The following is a 19,023-nucleotide window of genomic DNA, read 5'->3' as shown; positions in this document are numbered from 1 at the left end:
AAAAAAAAAAATTATAGAAATTAATAAAATATTGTTCTTTTTAAAATAGTAAAATTTAAATATATAAAAAAAAATAAATAAGAAGAAGAAAGAAGACAACATACATAAGTTTATACAAATTAAATGAGATCTAAAAAAATACACATTCTTTTTCTTAAAACACTGAAATCTAAATATTAAAAGAAAATCATTGTGCCTGTTGGCGCAGCTCGAGAAAAATGATACACTTCGCCATTTGGAACATGCTCAGGTTTTCACCATGAAAGTTGGCCAGGGAGTTTTTTTGTAAGGTTTTCGTACCAGAATGAACAAAATCTTTTAAACTGTCTTTCCTAAGGCCTTTCAATTATTTTACAAAAGACTTGCAACTATCTTAGCCAGAACTGTCCTATAATCCTGCTCGCTGAAGAGATAAAATAAACTTTGTTCTATGCTTTTGGTACATAACGTATCTGCCTGCCACATCGTATACAAGTCCTACTCATTTCTAATATCTTGTAGAGAAATTTACAGATCTTCTATTGGCCATATATTTGAAACCATTCCTTTTTTGGCGAGGTCATCGTTGCCAGTAACGCTAGTACGGCGTGGAATCCAGTGCAGAGGCACCTCCGTACCGGCNTAAAAACTTATAGAAATTAATAAAATATTGTTCTTTTTAAAATAGTAAAATTTAAATATATAAAAAAATAATAAGAAGAAGAAAGAAGACAACATACATAAGTTTATACAAATTAAATGAGATCTAAAAAAATACAAATTATTTTTCTTAAAACACTGAAATCTAAATATTAAAAGAAAATTATTGTGCCTGTTGGAGCAGCTCGAGCAAAATGATACACTTCGCCATTTGGAACATGCTCAGGTTTTCACCATGAAAGTTGGCAAGGGAGTTTTTTTGTAAGGTTTTCGTACCAGAATGAACAAAATCTTTTAAACTGTCTTTCCTAAGGCCTTTCAATTATTTTACAAAAGACTTGCAACTATCTTAGCCAGAACTGTCCTATAATCCTGCTCGCTGAAGAGATAAAATAAACTTTGTTCTATGCTTTTGGTACATAACGTATCTGCCTGCCACATCGTATACAAGTCCTACTCATTTCTAATATCTTGTAGAGAAATTTACAGATCTTCTATTGGCCATATATCTGAAACCATTCCTTTTTTGGCGAGGTCATCGTTGCCAGTAACGCTAGTACGGCGTGGAATCCAGTGCAGAGGCACCTCCGTACCGGCATATATGTAACTATGTACTTCAGCCGTGGCTGCCTTGCACTCTACCACACTTTTTGAGGAAATGCTGTGCGATGATAGTGTCTTAATGTTTGCACACCTAGCCATTCGAGAATTTTTGTACTTGCATTTCAAGTGACGTCCCCGTATAAAGTTCTTAAATAGAGATTTTAAGCTAAACATTTTGTCTAACAGTCACTTTAATTTAAAAAACGGCAAGGGTGTGAAAGAAAAATAAATATATTTTTGTGGAGGTTGCCACATGTTTGAAAATTTTAATTTAATTTAATNTTGAAACCATTCCTTTTTTTGGCGAGGTCATCGTTGCCAGTAACGCTAGTGCGGCGTGGAATCCAGTGCAGAGGCACCTCCGTACCAGCATATATGTAACTATGTACTTCAGCCGTGGCTGCCTTGCACTCTACCACACTTTTTGAGGAAGTGCTGTGCGATGATAGTGTCTTAATGTTTACGGACCTAGTCATTCAAGAATTTTTGTAATTGCATTTCAAGTGATGTCTCCGTATAAAGTTCTCAAAGAGAGATTTGAAGCTAAAAATTTTGACTAACAGTTACTTTAATTTTAAAAACGGGATGGGTGTGAAAGAAAAATACGTTGCTTTTTCGTTTTGACATCTACACGTATAATAGCATTGTAACAGACCGATGTCCGTACATTATAGATATTAAAGAAAAATAATATAGGGGACTTTATTAGAGTAATAGAAGCCAATCCAACAATTTTTAGAATTTTTGTCCGTCTGTCTGTCTCGCAAACTAATGCATGAAATTGAATGCCGTTTTCATAGGTGTTTTGCTAGAGGTGTAGCTTAAAATACAGAAAGAGAATAAATTAGAGAGTTGCCACCTGTTTAAAAATTGCAGTTTAAGTAAATTGATAAGATAAGGTAAATATTACTATATGGCTGTGAAAAGAAAGAGGCTTAAGAAGGATTACTGCGGCATATATTTTTGTGAGGGTTGCCACATGTTTGAAAATTTTAATTTAATTTAATTGACAAGATAAATTAAATATTGCAGTATGTGTATCAAACTGAATAGCATTAGGAAAGTTTACTTCCGAAAATATTGTTGAGGAGGGTTGCCACCTGTTTGAAAATTGTATTTAATTAAATTTAAAAAAAAAAATTATGGGTATCAAACAACACAAAAATACCTTTAAGGCTCTGTGCAGCACGCCGGGTATTTACTAGTGATTCATAAAAATTTACGTACTTTATCACTATAATTGGGTTTCTTCGTTAACTTTTAAATTCTTGCTTTCTATTTCAACAAGTTGCGAAAGTAGTGAATTACTCAGAAATAAGCCTTTTGAGAAACTAGGCTTCATTTTCTGCAAGATAACTAACTACATACATCATAGCTCAGAGGCAACTACAGCTGTGATCATCAGCTGCTTCCTATTTAATTTTTGCTATAAACTACCACTTATTTCCTCTCCAAAATTGACAAGAAAACACTCCATATGCGCCAATTTCAATAAAAAATGTTCATTTATTTCCACTTCTTTCTTTTTTATTTTATTTGTTTTTTATGCACTCTTTCGTGTCCTTTGAGTCGCTTAAAATTGAGATTAATTGCTTTCAACAACGAATTACTTTCTTATTTTTTTTTTTAATTTTCACGTGCTGCCTTTTCCATTTGAAATGGTCACGCGCTCAATTTGCCTGCATTTGGTCCATTGCATTTTCCACTATTATGGCCTACATTAGCTGCTTTTTGTTTTTTAATTACCACATTGGTCAAAGCAATTTTTTTAGTGTACGATAATTTGTATGCATTAAAGTGCAATTATTTGTAGAAATGTGTACGAATCGTAGGACACCATGTGGTGCTGTGTTTTTCCGGTAATTTATTGCAATCTGTTTCGCGTTGAAACTCGTGGAACAATTTAATCAAAGAGCACTACGCCTTCCTTTACGAATACCTTTTACTGTTGTGCTCTGCATATGATCTCGTTTTCAACTGTCCATTTTAAGTCCTCCCACATCCTCATCCTTTCGCCAACTGTCAGCTTTTAATTACTTACAGTATGTATCTACAATATGCCTTTGTGTTATTAAAATTTAAAAATTGCCTATGTCCTTCCGTATGTGTTCACAACATTTTTTTTATAGCTTGTGTGCGCTTTGGCCTACCTCCATTTTTTTTTATTAATTTCCTTTATTGCTCATTCCCGTATTAATTTATCATTGCTTTCTTGTATCCTTACAGCTCTATTTGGTGACTATGGCAATATTGGTCGCATACGTCGTCGCCATCATCCGCGTGGCACTAAACGTGGTCGTCCACGCGGCAGCACAAGGCGTGGCGGTGGTAGTGGCACCTTGGGTCGTTCACTCTCATCGCCGGGTAATGGAAATGTAACAACGCCCGCAACACCAGGTGGAGAAGGTAGGTTATGGTTGCGTGGCTCCATATAAAAGCCACTGTACATATAAAGTCAGATTCATGGAAATGAACATTCATCATCTGTTCTCAATATTTTTGAGTAAATATTTGGTTATTGCAAAAGGAATTGGTGGGGTAAAATTGTTGTCACTGGAATATAGTCCGCTGTAGCGATATACCTGTGAGAAGTATATGTTCAAATGTGATGACAATCATTACTTATGGAACTCTGGTCTGCTGGTAAATACTAGATGAAAACGAAACTGGGAAATAATTAATTGGAGTGGCGCAAGGATATGTATGGCTCGTTATTTGTAATGATGGCGGTTAAACAGGATCTTTCATTTCTAACTGCTACAAGTCTATACAGTTTGACCAAAATTATTAGGGTCATGCTAAAATGTGGGTAATTTGAAGTAAAAACGCTTTCGATATATGTACATAGGTATATCGATTCGTTTGACTGCAAACCCATTCTAGAAACGTGGGTTCCCATCAGGCGGTGTCCGGCGATAACTCCAATAAAATGCCAATGTAGTGGTCGCTACAAGCGGAGAAAAGGGCGAGATCTACGCTGCATACAGCAAGGTTCCTTTTTTTGCTAGTTTAACCGCAACAGGAGATCCTTTAGTCCAGTACGCGGGACTGCCATTCTTTCTACTAGAAGATCTTCGAAAATTCTGGAGTGCCCAAACCTCGTATCACTTCATTTGATCAACGTGTTTAATCTAATAGCATTACAGCTTATATGTAAATAGTTTACCGTATAAGTCCACAGGCAGAAAGTTAACAAGATATTTAAGTCTAGGTGTCTCAGTCTTCATTGGCTAGTTAAAATTTTGTCTAAAACCGACAAACCATTTTACGCGGCAGCAGCTCTTAAAGACTTTCTATAGATTAAAAACAAAATATTAATTGGGAGGAAAAGGTATACCTACAGTGTCCCAAATCTTAAAAGAACCTTCTAGAATCCAATTTGATGGAATACAAAGCCAAAAGTAGCCGTGGACTTCGTTAAAGAATCACTAAAAGTGATTAAAATAACTTCCCGGTGCTAACATTACTTGTACAGAGGGAAGATGCGACGTATGGTATGGTATGTTGCCCGTTGGACCGAGCTTCGGGGAGAGCATTATTAATATGTCTTTTTACAATATTAACTACCAACATTCTTGCAGATATTTGACGTGCTAGCAGGTCCACAAGTCGCCGGGTAATACCATCCACTAGAGGAATTCTGAGAATCTTTCCAAAATTCTCTAAATGAAAAGCGGTGATTCGTAACTTTAATTGTCTTTTTTCAAAATTTTATAGCTCAGAGGCATTTTATGATATAATCTTGATCAATAATAGAGTTTCTTTAGAATTGAATGCTCTACAAAAGTGTCCTAACTCCAGCCAGCAAGGTCACTAAACCCAATTTTTTCATGAAGTTTTCGTTTTTTCCCATTATGTCGTAAATAACAAGAGCTACAGAAAAAATGTCAAAACTTGGTAACCAAATCGCTAACATCGATACTTATCGAGATATTGGGCTTTGAATTACATACATGGGTTACAAATTTTTAAATACATATCCCAACCCTTTTCACGAAATTATAGTATGCGCGATTTTTTCGAAATCGCCTTTTTAATGCAAATATATTCGACGACTTACCTGCTAAAATATTGTATCTGAAATCCCTATAGTTACGCCAAAAATTTACTGTATATTTTATCGCATGTTACAATGCATTTTTCCTGTGGGCGAAATTTTCGTATGTGCCATACAAAAGTGGTTTGCGCATAGTAAATATGACTGAAAATCAAATAGGTGCCCATCCAGATTGATTGTGTCGAATAAAGTTTACCGAAAAAGTAGTGAATACGTATCAAACGTTTAGTGTAGTTTTTTACTCCTTCTTCATTTCAAAGTGCCTCATTCCTACTTATTCCTCAATTCAAATCCTTGGATATATTATATGTACTTATATAAATAAGTGCATGTGTTCTCCACTTGAAACTAATCTACCTCAAAATCACGTTTTAACGCCACTCATTTCCCTTGGCACGCTCGAAATCGATTAAAGCACCACTTTTTGAGATATTCAAATAATTTTGCGGTTTTTGCGCCACATTTTTGTATACTGGCACATATTTTTCATTGGCTATGCCACTTCCGTAGTTTATTTTAATCCTTACTTCCCCCCCTTACTTTGAAGTAAATGTGGTTTCCTTGCAGCATTTCCGTTGCTCCTTTGCACGCCCGCATTACGATACTTTAGCTGCACTTAAGTGGGCGCGTAAGTGGCACTTTAGTTAATGAGTCACACTCGAAGCGATTTGACGACGCAAGTGACGATACCAAAAAAGTTATGTTTAACAGGCAGAAATAATGCGTGTGGTATGAATTGAAAGGTGGTTAAATATTAAGCCACGAGGGTGGAGTAATACGTGACAGATTTTACTGGATTTTTTGTGAACTCATACTTATGGAAAATACATTTAATGGGTATGATTATCTACGTACATACAATACAAAGGTATGTACTTATGTTGCTTTCTCGTTCATTATCTGCGCAAGTCAAGACAAATATTTGTTGGAAGATTTTCGATAACACAATTTTCTTTGTGAAATCTCAGCAAGTATGCCGTATTGAACAGTTGTTGAAATAGGTGATAATTATAAAAAAAAATTAAATAAATAGAAAATAAAATAAAATGAATTAAGTTTTTTTTTGTGCACAGATGGCTGGTAGCACGCATTCCTTCAGCGTGGCATTAAAAAACCAGACGCCCATCGGTGCATCTGAGTCCAGTGGCTGGATTCTGTAATTGTGAGTTTTCAAGTGTACACTGAAAATTGTGTGCACTCTTCATTTTGCGATTCAGTAAGTGTGAGAATGAATTTTAGCTGTCAAAATTGTGTACACTGCTCTTCCGAAACACTCACTGAATTTTATTCGGTGAGTTTTTGGTTGTGAGTGTTGCACTCGGTGTACACTATATTTTCTCACAGTAACAGAATCCTGTCCCAGGACCCGCTTTTTTTTCGAAGCACATTTTCCAGATAGTTTGTTATTTCCCAATTTTTTTACAGGTGATAGTTTTCTTGGTTCTCGACACTATGTGCCGCGCTAGCTGCTACGAGTATACCGCGAACTTGCGAAGAATGTGTGGTCCGGCTCGTCTGAGCTGGAGCCGTCACATACAGTGACTCAGACAAATGACCACGATTTGTTTTTTTTTTTAATATTCGTAATGTTTTTTAACCTAAATTTTTTTTTTATGAAAATATGTATGGGGTTTAAAACTGCATACCCAAAAATGTTAAAAAGTTGAAATTTTGATTAAAATTTTATAAATTTTCTTAAATTTTTTATAAATTTTAAAATAGTGATTTATATGGTTTTGGTTAAAGCTTGGACGGTATTTTTTTTATAGAAAAATAACAACAAAAATTTATCTCGAAAAACATTACGAATAAAAAAATATTACGAATATCAACACGTAGTCATTTGTTTGAGTCACTGCATGCATTCAGAATCTTTTGTTTTGCCCATGCTTTTGTTTTTTTTTATGTATTTCCTGAAAGATAATTTACCTATTTTCTTGTGGTCATCTATATGTGCTTGTTTGTTACCAGCCGGTCTTCGGCTCTTTCTGCAACCATTTCAAATCTGTGTGCTTTTGCAGAGTGATTCAATAAGGCCGTAGATTTTTATACCTTTCATGAGCATGAAATGGTATTATAACTTTGGTCCGATGTTTGTAAGTACCACAACAAAAAGAGATAGACCCATTAAAATGTATACTTTTATGATCAGAACGTCGAGCTGAGTTGATTTAGCCATGTCCGTCTCTCCGTCTGTCCGTCTGTTTGTATGCAATCTAGTCTCTCAGTTTTCGAGATATCCGTATCAAATTTGGTAGGTGGATCTATTTTTATAATGTATTAATCATTTGTCGGAACCGGAAGAATCGGACCACTATAACATATAGCTCCCATACAACTGATTGTTCAGATATGAGATTTTTCGTTATAACAGAATACTTACAGTGAAAATTACAAAGATCGGATCACTATAACCTATAGCTCCCATACAACTGATTGTTCAGATATAAAATTTTTCGTTATAACTCCTCCATTTATATAGCTAGGAACATGAAATTCCGCACTGTTTTCAATAATTATCAACAGAAAACTTACAGTGAAAATAACAAAGATCGGGTCACTACAACCTGCAGACCCCATACAACTGATTGTTCAGATATGAGGTCTTTTATCATATCTCCTCCATTTATGTAGCTAGGACCATGAAATTTCGCGCTGTTTTCACTCATTATCAACAGAAGACTTACAGCGAAAATAACAAAGATCGGGTAACTACAACCTGCAGACCCCATACAACTGATTGTTCAGATATGAGGTCTTTTATCATAACTCCTCCATTATGCAGTTAGGAACATGAAATTTCGCACCATTTTCACTCATCATTAACAGAATACTTCCAGTGAAAATAACAAGGACCGGGTGACTACAACATATATCTTCCATACATCTGATTGTTCAGATATGGGATTTTACTGTAAAACTTCTTTATTTGAACAGCTAAAACCGATAAATTTCGTAAGATATTTTATAAATAATAATACAAAGCCTACTGAGAAAATCATCAAAATCTATGCTGTATAACCTTATCTCCTATAGCACTGATTGTTCAGATACCAGTTTTTGCCATATATCTCCTTTATGTAGGAAACTAAACCCAATAAATTGTGTTACCGGTTTACATACCGATCACATAGCAGTGAAAATGACTTAGATTGGTTCCATATAAAGTATATCTTCCATACCTCTGATTGTTTAGATGCGATTTTTGATATAAGTATGTAACTCCTCTATCGATGTATGCAGCTGTATTCAAAATCAGTAATCTGTCAAACTAAAATTTGCAGATGTTCATGAAAGGTATGAAGCCTTCGGCATAGCCGAAGACAGCGCTGCTCTTACTTGTTTTTTATAAATAGAACACAACAAAATTTTTCCGAATGATTTTTGTTACATTTCAGCATGGTTTTTAGTCTATGGCATTTATGTATGTATGAAACATCCTCCGGCAATACAGGTTGCGCATATCAAAATTTTCCATAACTTTTTGGCATAGCTGTATATCATTTATAACGCGTATAATTTCGTTCTTCAGCTCTGGATTCGTCTCGGGCTTATCGCAAGATCTCGGGGGCCATTTTACCTCGTTATTTCGTGAGATAATGCGTCCTAGGAACTGCGTTCGCAATAGGGTCATTATTTCATATGCTATTTGGAAAGTGGCATCGCCCTGGTGAAACCACATATTGTCCAAGTCCATCACGTCTAATTCGGGTTATCAGAAGTGTATTATCATGTTACGACAATGTTCACCGGTCACCTTAACAGCATTACCGGCATCATTTTCGAAGAAGTGCGTCCAAATATGACTCCGCTGGCCCAAAAACAACACCAAGCAGTGACTCGTCGGGGGTGCATAGGTTTCTTTTTACAGTGGGTGCAGTTTGACCTTTTAACGCGTTTTTTAGGTAAAAATGTGCCATCATCGCTCAACACTTTTTTTTTTTATCGGCATCAACGTTTGGATCACGTTTAAAGAGTTTTTCTACTAAGTATCGCTCCATGATTGAGTTTGCCAATTCATATACACAATAACATATCACAAACAATTGCTGCCAAAGATCTGCATCGCCCTTGAATCAGCCTATAGCCACTCCTGTGCTCTAATTATGCCTGGGTTAAGTATTCTTCGTGCTTATTCTGTTTAGTTTGCCGTTGTACTGGCATTTCAATGGTCTGGATGGAGTATTGAGCCCTGTACCAAGCCTAATGTAAATTTCATATGCCTCCATCCTTAAATGGTCTCCTAAATAAACTGTCGATTTCTATGATAGCTTTTAACAATGCTTTTTAGATAAAGATATTGCAGATCAGATCAAGTTTGTTCAGATTGCGCAGCTGAAAGCGTTTCTAACATCTGGAAAACTCATTAAGCCATATACGCTTTATATTGCCGTGCTGCCTAGGCGTTAGCCCTCCGACGTTAGAGCCGGATATTGAGAGGCGTGGTTTCAGTAGTCTCTAAAGAATTGAGGAGGGTATGCTGAGGGTGAAGTTGGGTTGCATTTACCTGAATTGATTAATACAAGCTGATGATTTTTTCATATATCATTGTACATGTCTAGAAGTAGTATCTCTGAATGCTTGAGACGGCTAGTACGTCCTTCGGCTCTGGCGATTTATTGTAAGGAGTGAGACTTCTTCCGCTGGGTGCGGGGGCAAGGCATCTTACAATCTAACCCCTTTATCGAGCGTTTAAATCTGGCTTGGGTGTCATTCCCCACAGTTTTGTACTTTTTTGTACTTTATATCTTATATTATAGCCAATATCCCTGGAGTCGTTTTTGACTATGTTACGCAGCGTTTCGCTTGTTTTTTTTTGCCTTTTTATTGCTAACTAATTTGCCAGACTTCAGTTTTTTACTGCTTTACATTGCCCTGCTTCATCACTCGCGATTCTAGAGCGGTAGGTCCTCGTATATACTTGTCTCCAGCAGAGACAGTGGATCCTTAATTCAGCGATGTCTGTTATTGTATGTGAGTATGCGGCAGCTCTCTTGTTTCAATGCCGTGCGGTTTGCGATAGATTTTCTACAAGCTCGAATAATTTTTGTAAATAGTGGCGCTTCGTTTAAAGTAAAAATGTTCACCGAGTGCTGTTTCTTCGGGCTGTTTAATCTTGGGTAAATTAGTTTCAATCAGAAACGATAATAATGATGGTCGCTACCAGTAAAAGGCTCTGAAAGTGCCCACTTTTTTGTAACACCCATTATTATTTCTAATGCCAGAGTTACGTTAGAAATTAAACCTTAATTTCAATTCATTTTATTCATTTTGTCGGGAACAATACAGAGTACAGGACTTTTTCGTTACCACTTCGGGAACAGTTCAGGACCATTTTACCCTGAAATGATCCCGAATTAGCCCCAAGAATTGTGATGAAATAGTCCCGAAGTCGTTCGGAACATGTCGTGAACATGACACAGTCTTGAAACGATCCCGAAATGGACCCTACTTGTCCCAAAATGATCCCAAGCTAGGCCCGAATTTGTCCTCGAAAAGTTCTGACCGGTATGGTCTTAAGCCGGTCCTGAAATTATAACGAACTAGTCCCGAAATTGCCCTAAAGTATTTAGTCTAGTAATATTTGTTTGTAACATTAGAAATAATTAAAGATTTCCTGCTGAATTAAACAAGAAGCAGTTAGAAACCTTCTCGTTGGTTATCGCAAATTTTACCCATACCGAGAGCTAAGATGCTTACACATCAAAAACTAGTTTTATTGTTCGATAACTTTCACTCAGAGAAATATTTGAATAGATTTGACAAGTATTAAAAAATAAATGAGGCAAAATATGTAAGCATTCGCATCGAAACAAAGGTATTGGAGAACGCCTTAATATTCCATTATATTTTCAGAGGTTTGGTACGCATCTATTTTACTTATGTAGAAAAAATTCTGTAATTTCTTGTGGCTTTCCCGGCTTTTAATCATGTTTAGTTAGGTATCTTTGGCATATTAGCACGCAAAAACGGATAGATTTTCAATTTTTTTTTCTTACAATTTCCGTCCTCGAAAAATATAAAAAATAATACTCTGCTCTTTCTTCTAATCACGTCCAATTGATTCTATTAATCACTTTGATATGTAAAGCCCTCGTGAACCATCGCCGTCTTTTACATTTGTCTAGTTGCATGGAGTTACATGCAACACGGACTGACATGTGGCACATGCCATTCCTTCCACTCAACGCCAGATGGAAGCTACATAATTTCGTATGCAGACACATGCGCTGTTGCACTTCCGCTCTTTTCCACGCGTGATTTGTCAACTCCGCCAATTGTCGACGGCATCGGCAGTGACATCATTAGCGGCGCTTTTGTTCAATACCCGCCATGTCCAGACATGGTCTCCTATTTAACTTGCGTGACTATTTTTCTTGAAAAGCGCGTTTTTTTTTTATTTTAAAATTATGTTGCAACATGGATTTGTTAACATCAATGCGATTAGCGAATTAATTTATGCAATTTTTGTGTGGAAAAATCTCCAAAATCAAGGTCCAGCTTTGCGCTTGTTCTTGTCCTTGAAAATTAAACAAGTCGATATGTACTCAATGCAGAGTCATGCACAATTATAGTATGTATGTGCCTGTGCATTTGTACATAGTTGTGTAGGTTTATATGTGATACTTCTTGCTTTGAGTAGTGAGGGGGAGCGCTTTTACCGGTTACTCGTAAGCGGCTTAGCGCAATTATCATTGCTGTAAGCGCATTGTCGGCTTGGTTGCGTTATGGAACGTGCCACTGGAACATTGGCGGAAATTACCAGAAATTATTCAGTAGTTATTTGCGAAAAGGATATCGAGTCATGGTTGTGAGTGGGAGATCTGATTGTAGCGCAGCTAAGCTGTTTCATTGGAAAATATGTTACGAGTCCTTTGATGTTTTCGAGAATTTGCAAGTGAAATTAAAATAAGCAAATATGTATGTATGTACATATCGTCGTGCATAGTACAAACTCGCGTATCGTCGTTCTGCAAAACCGCGTAACTGACATTTTTTGCCAAAAATTGGATTCGCTCACACAAGCTCTTGGCTCAATCCTTATCCATTCGTCCTGAAGAGAACAATTTTGAAAAATGAGTGTTTTTACAGTCTAGAAAATAATTTATGCAAGCTCACATATGCGGTTTTGCATTTTGTTGATACGCGGTTTTGCACTTTAAACGACGTTATGTAGAAGTAATTTTTTCACAAAAGTATGCTAGATAATTTGAAATCAATAAATATATGAATGGCATAACATACAAATTAGATTAACATCTGTCTTAATGGTTATGGTACTGGGTGAAAAAAAAAATGTTTTGCTTAATTTTTCGAAAATGATATTTAGTAAATTTTATCACACAAACTAAATTCAAAATTTTGATCGACTCGAGATGCCAGATCGAAATAAAAAAAGTTGATTTTTGAATCGATAAAAATAACCGATGCATGAAGAAGTCGTAAAAATAAATCGATCCCCCAAGATCGATTCATATATGTATTTTGTCAAATTACGCCTTTTGCTTAATTTTTATAAAGAACCAAAATACGGCGACCTGATCAACACTGAAGTTGTAAACCTTTATATATCAAGATTTTTTCAAAAGCTATCAGGTAACTAATAAACTGTCCATATTAAGACAACGATATGGGTATTCACCAGAAATTGTCTAAATTCTTAGTTCTACTTGGGAAAATTGTAAAATTTTTTCGATTTTTTTTTATCGCGAAAGAAAAAACATTTTATGTTTTTGTTCAAAATTAATCGCTATTTTTAAAAGGGAATTATACATTCGCTAGCCTAATAAATCTTTGGGACACATATTATTTTTTTGTAATACCGACGTTGGAAAGGTGAAAGGTGCGAAGCTCCCTTCATTTTTTTTTGTACCAGCCTTTACGAAATTTTATAGATTTTAAAGGACCATCCGTAGATCAGTTTGATTCAATCAATGAATTATCGAATGCCGATTCTAGAATTTTTTGGTTCGATTTACGGATCGAATCGCAACTAAAAAATCGAGAAAAAATCAAATCGGAAGAGCTAGATTAATCGATATTAGATTTAATCGATTTTCAAACGACATCTCTATGGTCGACGTATTTTTTACAGGATACTGACATCAAAAGCTTGCTGCAGAAACTTAGCTCAAAAAGTTACTTGGTTCTGCAGTGATATTATAGAAATTGCCTTGTTTAAATTCGATCGAGAAAAGTGTATAAAAAAATAACCAACTTGCCTCAAATTATGCCACATGAAAGCAAGAAATTGCATTATAAGATCGTAAGCATGATGTATAGAAAGATAGATAGATAAAAGCACGGGTATGACAGAACAGTGTCGACCTGAAAGGTCTTTTGTATCTCTTAAAGAGAGAGACCCTAACCCATTATGCACAAGATACATTCGGCTTCCCTAACGAATCCTTAAAAAACCATTAGAGCTTTAAAATAAATCAACCTTTGTCTAGCCATACCCCAGACAGTCCTCATCTTAAAGGCACCTTACTATTTGGCCATCGTAGTTGGTTGTGGCCCGTTGGGTAGTCAGAAATTAGCCTGATGCCATTTCTGTTTAATTGAATAGCATTCGATCTATTAAAAGGGTAGCCGAAGAGCTTGGTTTGTCTATGACCCTTTCTGCCTCCCGATTACTGCGTTCGCGAGTATCCACTCAGTAATTACGGTTCTCTAAGAACACGAAAAACATTTTTCTTTTTAATCACCATAAATTTATTTTATTATTAATTCCATCTCACTTCTGCTTCTACCTTCCAGATTCCACTCATTCAATATCACTCACCAATTTAAGTCCCGTCGAATCCAGCTTCTCACCCGCTGTGCCAACACCGATGAAACGCGGCCCCGGACGTCCACGCCTCAAGACCGCCGGTCCAACATATCAGGGCACACGTGGTGCACCACGCACACGCAAGCCCATCGGTCCGCTTGTAGTGCCATTGGGTCACAGTCCCGGCGCCACGCCAGTCTCACGCAGTCCGGCAGTTAGTCGAGCGCCAAGCCCAAGTTTTTCGGAACGCAGCAGTTACAGCGCGACGGGTGTAACGATTTCTGCAGCTACAAAGGATGCCGCCGGTGGTGGTGGCAGCGGCGGCGGCGGCGGCGGCGGCGGCGGCGGCGGCGGAGGAGAGAATTAATTTCGAAGGATATTTAATTGAATTATCAGCTAATTAATTTATTACAAAAAAACTCTATATTAAATATATATTTAAATTTAAGCTGACTATTTTGTAAAATTAATTTATTTAGATTTAGTTTCAACCACATTCACTTTTAGTAATTTAAGTTCAAAGTGTTCATTATGCATCATTAATCGGTTTAAGGTAAAAATGAAAAGAAAAGTTATAACAATAATCTACTTAATTACATATGTATGTATGTGCTCGGTTAAGTAAATAGCAATCTTTTCTTTTTTACAAAATTCACAATATTTTGCGTGATACATTTTTTTCGTTAATTTTATGTAAAAATGTATACCATAAAACTGCGTGCTGAACTCACGAAAATTTAATAAATAAAAAGAAAAAATGCATCAAAATTTGCAACTTTTTATTCAGAATTTTTATAAACTTATCGGGTATGCATTCAATTTTAGTGTAACAATTTGCAGATGTGAAAGTCCTAAAATATCCCGTTGATTTTTGAGATTTTTTTTTGTCGATGGTGTTGCGCATTTGCTTCCATATAAGGATGAATAAAATCCAATTTTATATGGAAGAAAATGCGCAAAGGGATGAATAAAATTCATTTTTATGTGGAAGAAAATGCCCAACACCCACGACAAAAAATTCAAACCTGCACCTATTTAGGCTACAAAACCGTACCCAATAAGTTTCTAAAAATTAAAAAAAAAAGTTGAAAATTTTGATGATTTTTTTTTAATTTGCTACATTTTCCTGAATTTTGCACAAAGTTTTAACCTTTGACTTCTTGGGTTTATGCTATAAAATTTACTATATTTTTTATAAAAAAAAAATTACAAAAAAATTGTATCACTTAAAACGTTGCGAATGTTGTAAAAAATAAGTGTGCTAAATATTTACGTGAGCGCCACTGCACATAACACGTTCATATGTAGATATATAATTTTATGCGCAATTTTGCGTTAAAAATTACAAAAAAAAATAAAAAAAACTATAATTTAATTTTTAAACTTTTATAGGACACCCTCAAATTGAATTACCAAGCTTAACTGTGTATGACTAAGAGAAATTCGCCTGAACATTGTATTACTTATTCATAAAATTCTTTGTTATTGACATACTTTTTTATTTTTTATAATCGATACCTTATTTCATATTCTGAACCAATGTAATTTGTACAATTTTTATTTGCCAACGCGGCACCTCAAGATAATGTAAAAATATTTTTATCAGGCAGGTTCTGCGACTTCCGAGTTAATTTCAACCCTGCCAATTGAATTCAAAGGCATTTGATTGAAATTTACTCGGAAGTGAATTGCAGAACGGCCTGCATATTTGCTGTTCTATTCTAATAAAATCACAAAACTCAGCGCATCACTATTGTGATATCTACTGCGCCTAAAAATATGCCACGAAATTCAAAAGTTGGTAGATTTCTCAAAAAAAATACATTCATATGTATTTACAATAAATATAGCAGAACAGTAGGCATTTTAATGGTAAAAAGAGAACAACCCAACTTTTGACTTCTGACTTCAGATTCAGATTTTCGGGAGCCTAACTTCTATAATTATTGCCAGATATTTTTTGTTTTTGATTTTATGTAGCTGTGTAATTTGCTGTGTGACTAGAGCTCTTTCTTAGCTGTAGTATTATAGAGTCGGTTTAAATTGTTTACTAAAAGTCTACTGAGACTTGGAGATTTTGAAGAGCTTGAGAATTGCGCATTTTCAGACCATGGATATCGGTTTTAAAGAACTAATATTTTTTAGTACATACGTATTAGTTTCTAAGTATAACTTAAATGTATGTATATCGATAAGCTGAAACTTCGAATAATGTATGTATTCTATAATTATTTTAATGTATAATAAAATATAGACATATTTAAGCAAAATTTAATACTAAAAATTCGAATTTCTGATTATTGTGTTTAAAAGCGAAATATTTGCTCAAACCTTTTTCGTTCGCCGCCCACTGGTAGAAAACATTTTTGTTGAGACTCCCTGTACTGGTTAACTTCAATTTACCATTGCTGCAAAAAAAAAATAAATTCCAACTATTATTTTAAAAATGCATGTATCTCGTTTCGGAATTCAATAAAGAATTTTTCTAGAAGAGCAATCTAAACGAATATTTAGTAATGTTTAGACCAGGGCCCGTAGTCAGCATTTAATCAATATTTCATGATTTTTATTTGTTTCGCTCAAATTAATACTGAATTTGATTTTTGCGCTCAACAGAAATTTATTATTTTTTTTTCGATCACAAATAATGATTATTTTACGATTTTATTTTTTTTTCGCTCAGATATAATACGTAATCACTAATGAGTTTTGTTTTTCTGCTTGAAAATAATTTTGATTTATAAAACTTAAATCCATATAGCCGCAAACAACTTCAATTTTGACCTGCAAAGTTTGAGACTTATTGCTTTCACCTTTGAAAAAGATACTTCGGTTAAGCTACTAGCTTTCAAGTTTTCAGTTTCTATAGAGACTTGAAAATTACAATTTTTTTTTCATCTAATACCCAAAATCGATAATACCATAGTAGAAGATATCACATATAAATTTTGGTCCCGATTGGAGTCGGTTAAGACGTCATGGTAGGGTAATCTGAACTTTGACCCCTGTGCGACACGCCTTAATCGACTTCAAACGAGACCAAGATTTATATGTGATATCTTCGACTATAATAGCAACGACGTAGGGATTAAGGCTTAGGAAATTTTATGTAAAAATTTGCTTACTACATATGTATAAGGACCACCCTATTGTACATGAATAGCGAGATAAGCATTCCCTTTAATATTGGTTGCATTTTTTAGTAAAAAAAGACTAGACAGCTTAAAGTTATATCGCTTTAACTATGCAAGTTTTCCAAAAAACACCCAATAAATAGTTTGTTTTGACATTTTGATAGTTTTTCGGCCTTTTGGTTTTAATAAACATCGAAAGATATGCCATAAATTTCGTTAATATTTCAAATTCGCAACGACTCAAAATATGTTGAAAATTGTATCTTCCAACGCAGATTACCATTAACCAATCACCTGCCAAGTGTCAAACAAATGTATATTTATGTATTTTTAATCAAAATAATTGAGCATAAAAACACAATCGAAAATTTACGTATTTAACGAGCATCCAAATCAACTAACCAACTCACTTCACTTCAAATCATATTACGGTAATACCGTGTTATGTCCAATTTATGATTGCCACAATTTACATACGTACATACGTACAGTGAAGCCTGCAACACGCATAGTGATAATAGGAACTGTAAAACTAACTATGCAACTACAACGGCAATCAAAGCGCCAACAATAACAGCGACAACTAAAACAAACTGATTGAACAGCTGCTTTTCACTTTGCTCTTTGGCTTTGCGTGGCTCCTCGGACTGGACTCTCGACTGCTCCTTGTCATATCAATTAAAAATTCAAATTCAATTAAAATCAAATGCGGATTGTCGATTTTAATGCGTTGCTCTCATACCCGTGGCCGAACGTTGGAAGTTGCAAGAGGTGGGAATAAAAGTATTTAAAGTTCGTTGCCTATCTCGCACAATAACAACATCGAATCGTAAAAATATTAACAAAACTTTCAATTAAATGCGCAAAAATGTTGGCATGTTGCATGTTGCAACAATGAGGCCGAGTGGCAGGCTAAATACATACATACATGTACATAGTATGTGTTGGAATGGTCGGTGCACTATATAGAGTATCTTCAGTGTTGCAAAATCATTGGCTTTTGTCAGTGGCATGTCAGTAATGCAGGACAAACGATCTTAGCTGGAAGGGGCAACCTGAAGGTAACTTGTACAGTTTTATGTGCAACTACATTGAATTCCGTTGCAACTTTAGATTGTTATGTTTATTTTTACCTTCCTTTTTTATTCGAGCACTTGTCCTTAGCAATTTACGATTATATTTTATTTATATATACATACATACAGTGAATCAAACAACTGACCACGTGTTGTTTTTTTTAAATATTCGTATGTTTTTCGAGCAAATTTTTTTTTTTTTTTTTTTTTTTTTTATAAAAATACCAAACCAATGCTATATAAATTACAGTTTTAACTTTATACAAAATTTAGGAAAATTCAACAAATTTTCATCAATTAATCTGAATCTTTAGAACATCTTTGAGTATGCAGTTTTATAGCCTAGCCCATACAATTTTAGTCTAATGAAGTGTGAGTTTCAACCGGCTTAAAAATCGCGTTGAAATTTGAGAATTTTTTTTGAGGCTGCTTTTGCGGTTTTTTTGTACTTTTACATATAACAAGTTCAATTTTCATTACGAATATAGAAAAAGCAACACGCGGTCATTTGTTTGAGCCACTGTATGGAGTTATGTATCTATTGCCTACTTTCCGACTATGAACTAATAAACTTTGGGCTACTAATAGTCCACTTCATAACAGAGGAGATCAAAAAGTTCTCTTATTTAAGAGGTAGGGGTGTGAAGTTAAATGTGAAATTATTTCAAAGTCATCCGACCGATCATAATATGGAGCTCTAGACTGGATAAAAACAGCAATCAGAAAACGATCAGAAGGCTT

General features: G+C 35.1%; 1 protein-coding gene across 1 annotated transcript in view; it reads left to right on the top strand.

Annotated features, from left to right (window-relative positions):
- Positions 1–14,699, top strand: part of LOC108367333 (putative DNA helicase Ino80) — a gene marked incomplete at its 5' end in the record, with an annotated part of 62,683 nt that extends 47,984 nt beyond the window's left edge. Inside the window, 2 exons of the mRNA XM_017621927.1 lie at positions 3,469–3,648; positions 14,060–14,699. Of these exons, the coding sequence (XP_017477416.1) occupies positions 3,469–3,648; positions 14,060–14,439 (560 nt within the window). The remainder of the gene's footprint in view (positions 1–3,468; positions 3,649–14,059) is intronic.
- Positions 14,700–19,023: the final 4,324 nt, after the last annotated feature.

The sequence above is a fragment of the Rhagoletis zephyria genome, unplaced genomic scaffold, assembly GCF_001687245.7.
Source record: "Rhagoletis zephyria isolate East Lansing unplaced genomic scaffold, Rhagoletis_zephyria_1.1 Rzeph_scaffold_02643, whole genome shotgun sequence".
In the NCBI taxonomy this organism is placed as follows: domain Eukaryota; kingdom Metazoa; phylum Arthropoda; class Insecta; order Diptera; family Tephritidae; genus Rhagoletis; species Rhagoletis zephyria.
The sequence above is the reverse complement of the archived record's forward strand: the minus strand, read 5'-3'. Positions and strand labels throughout refer to the sequence as shown.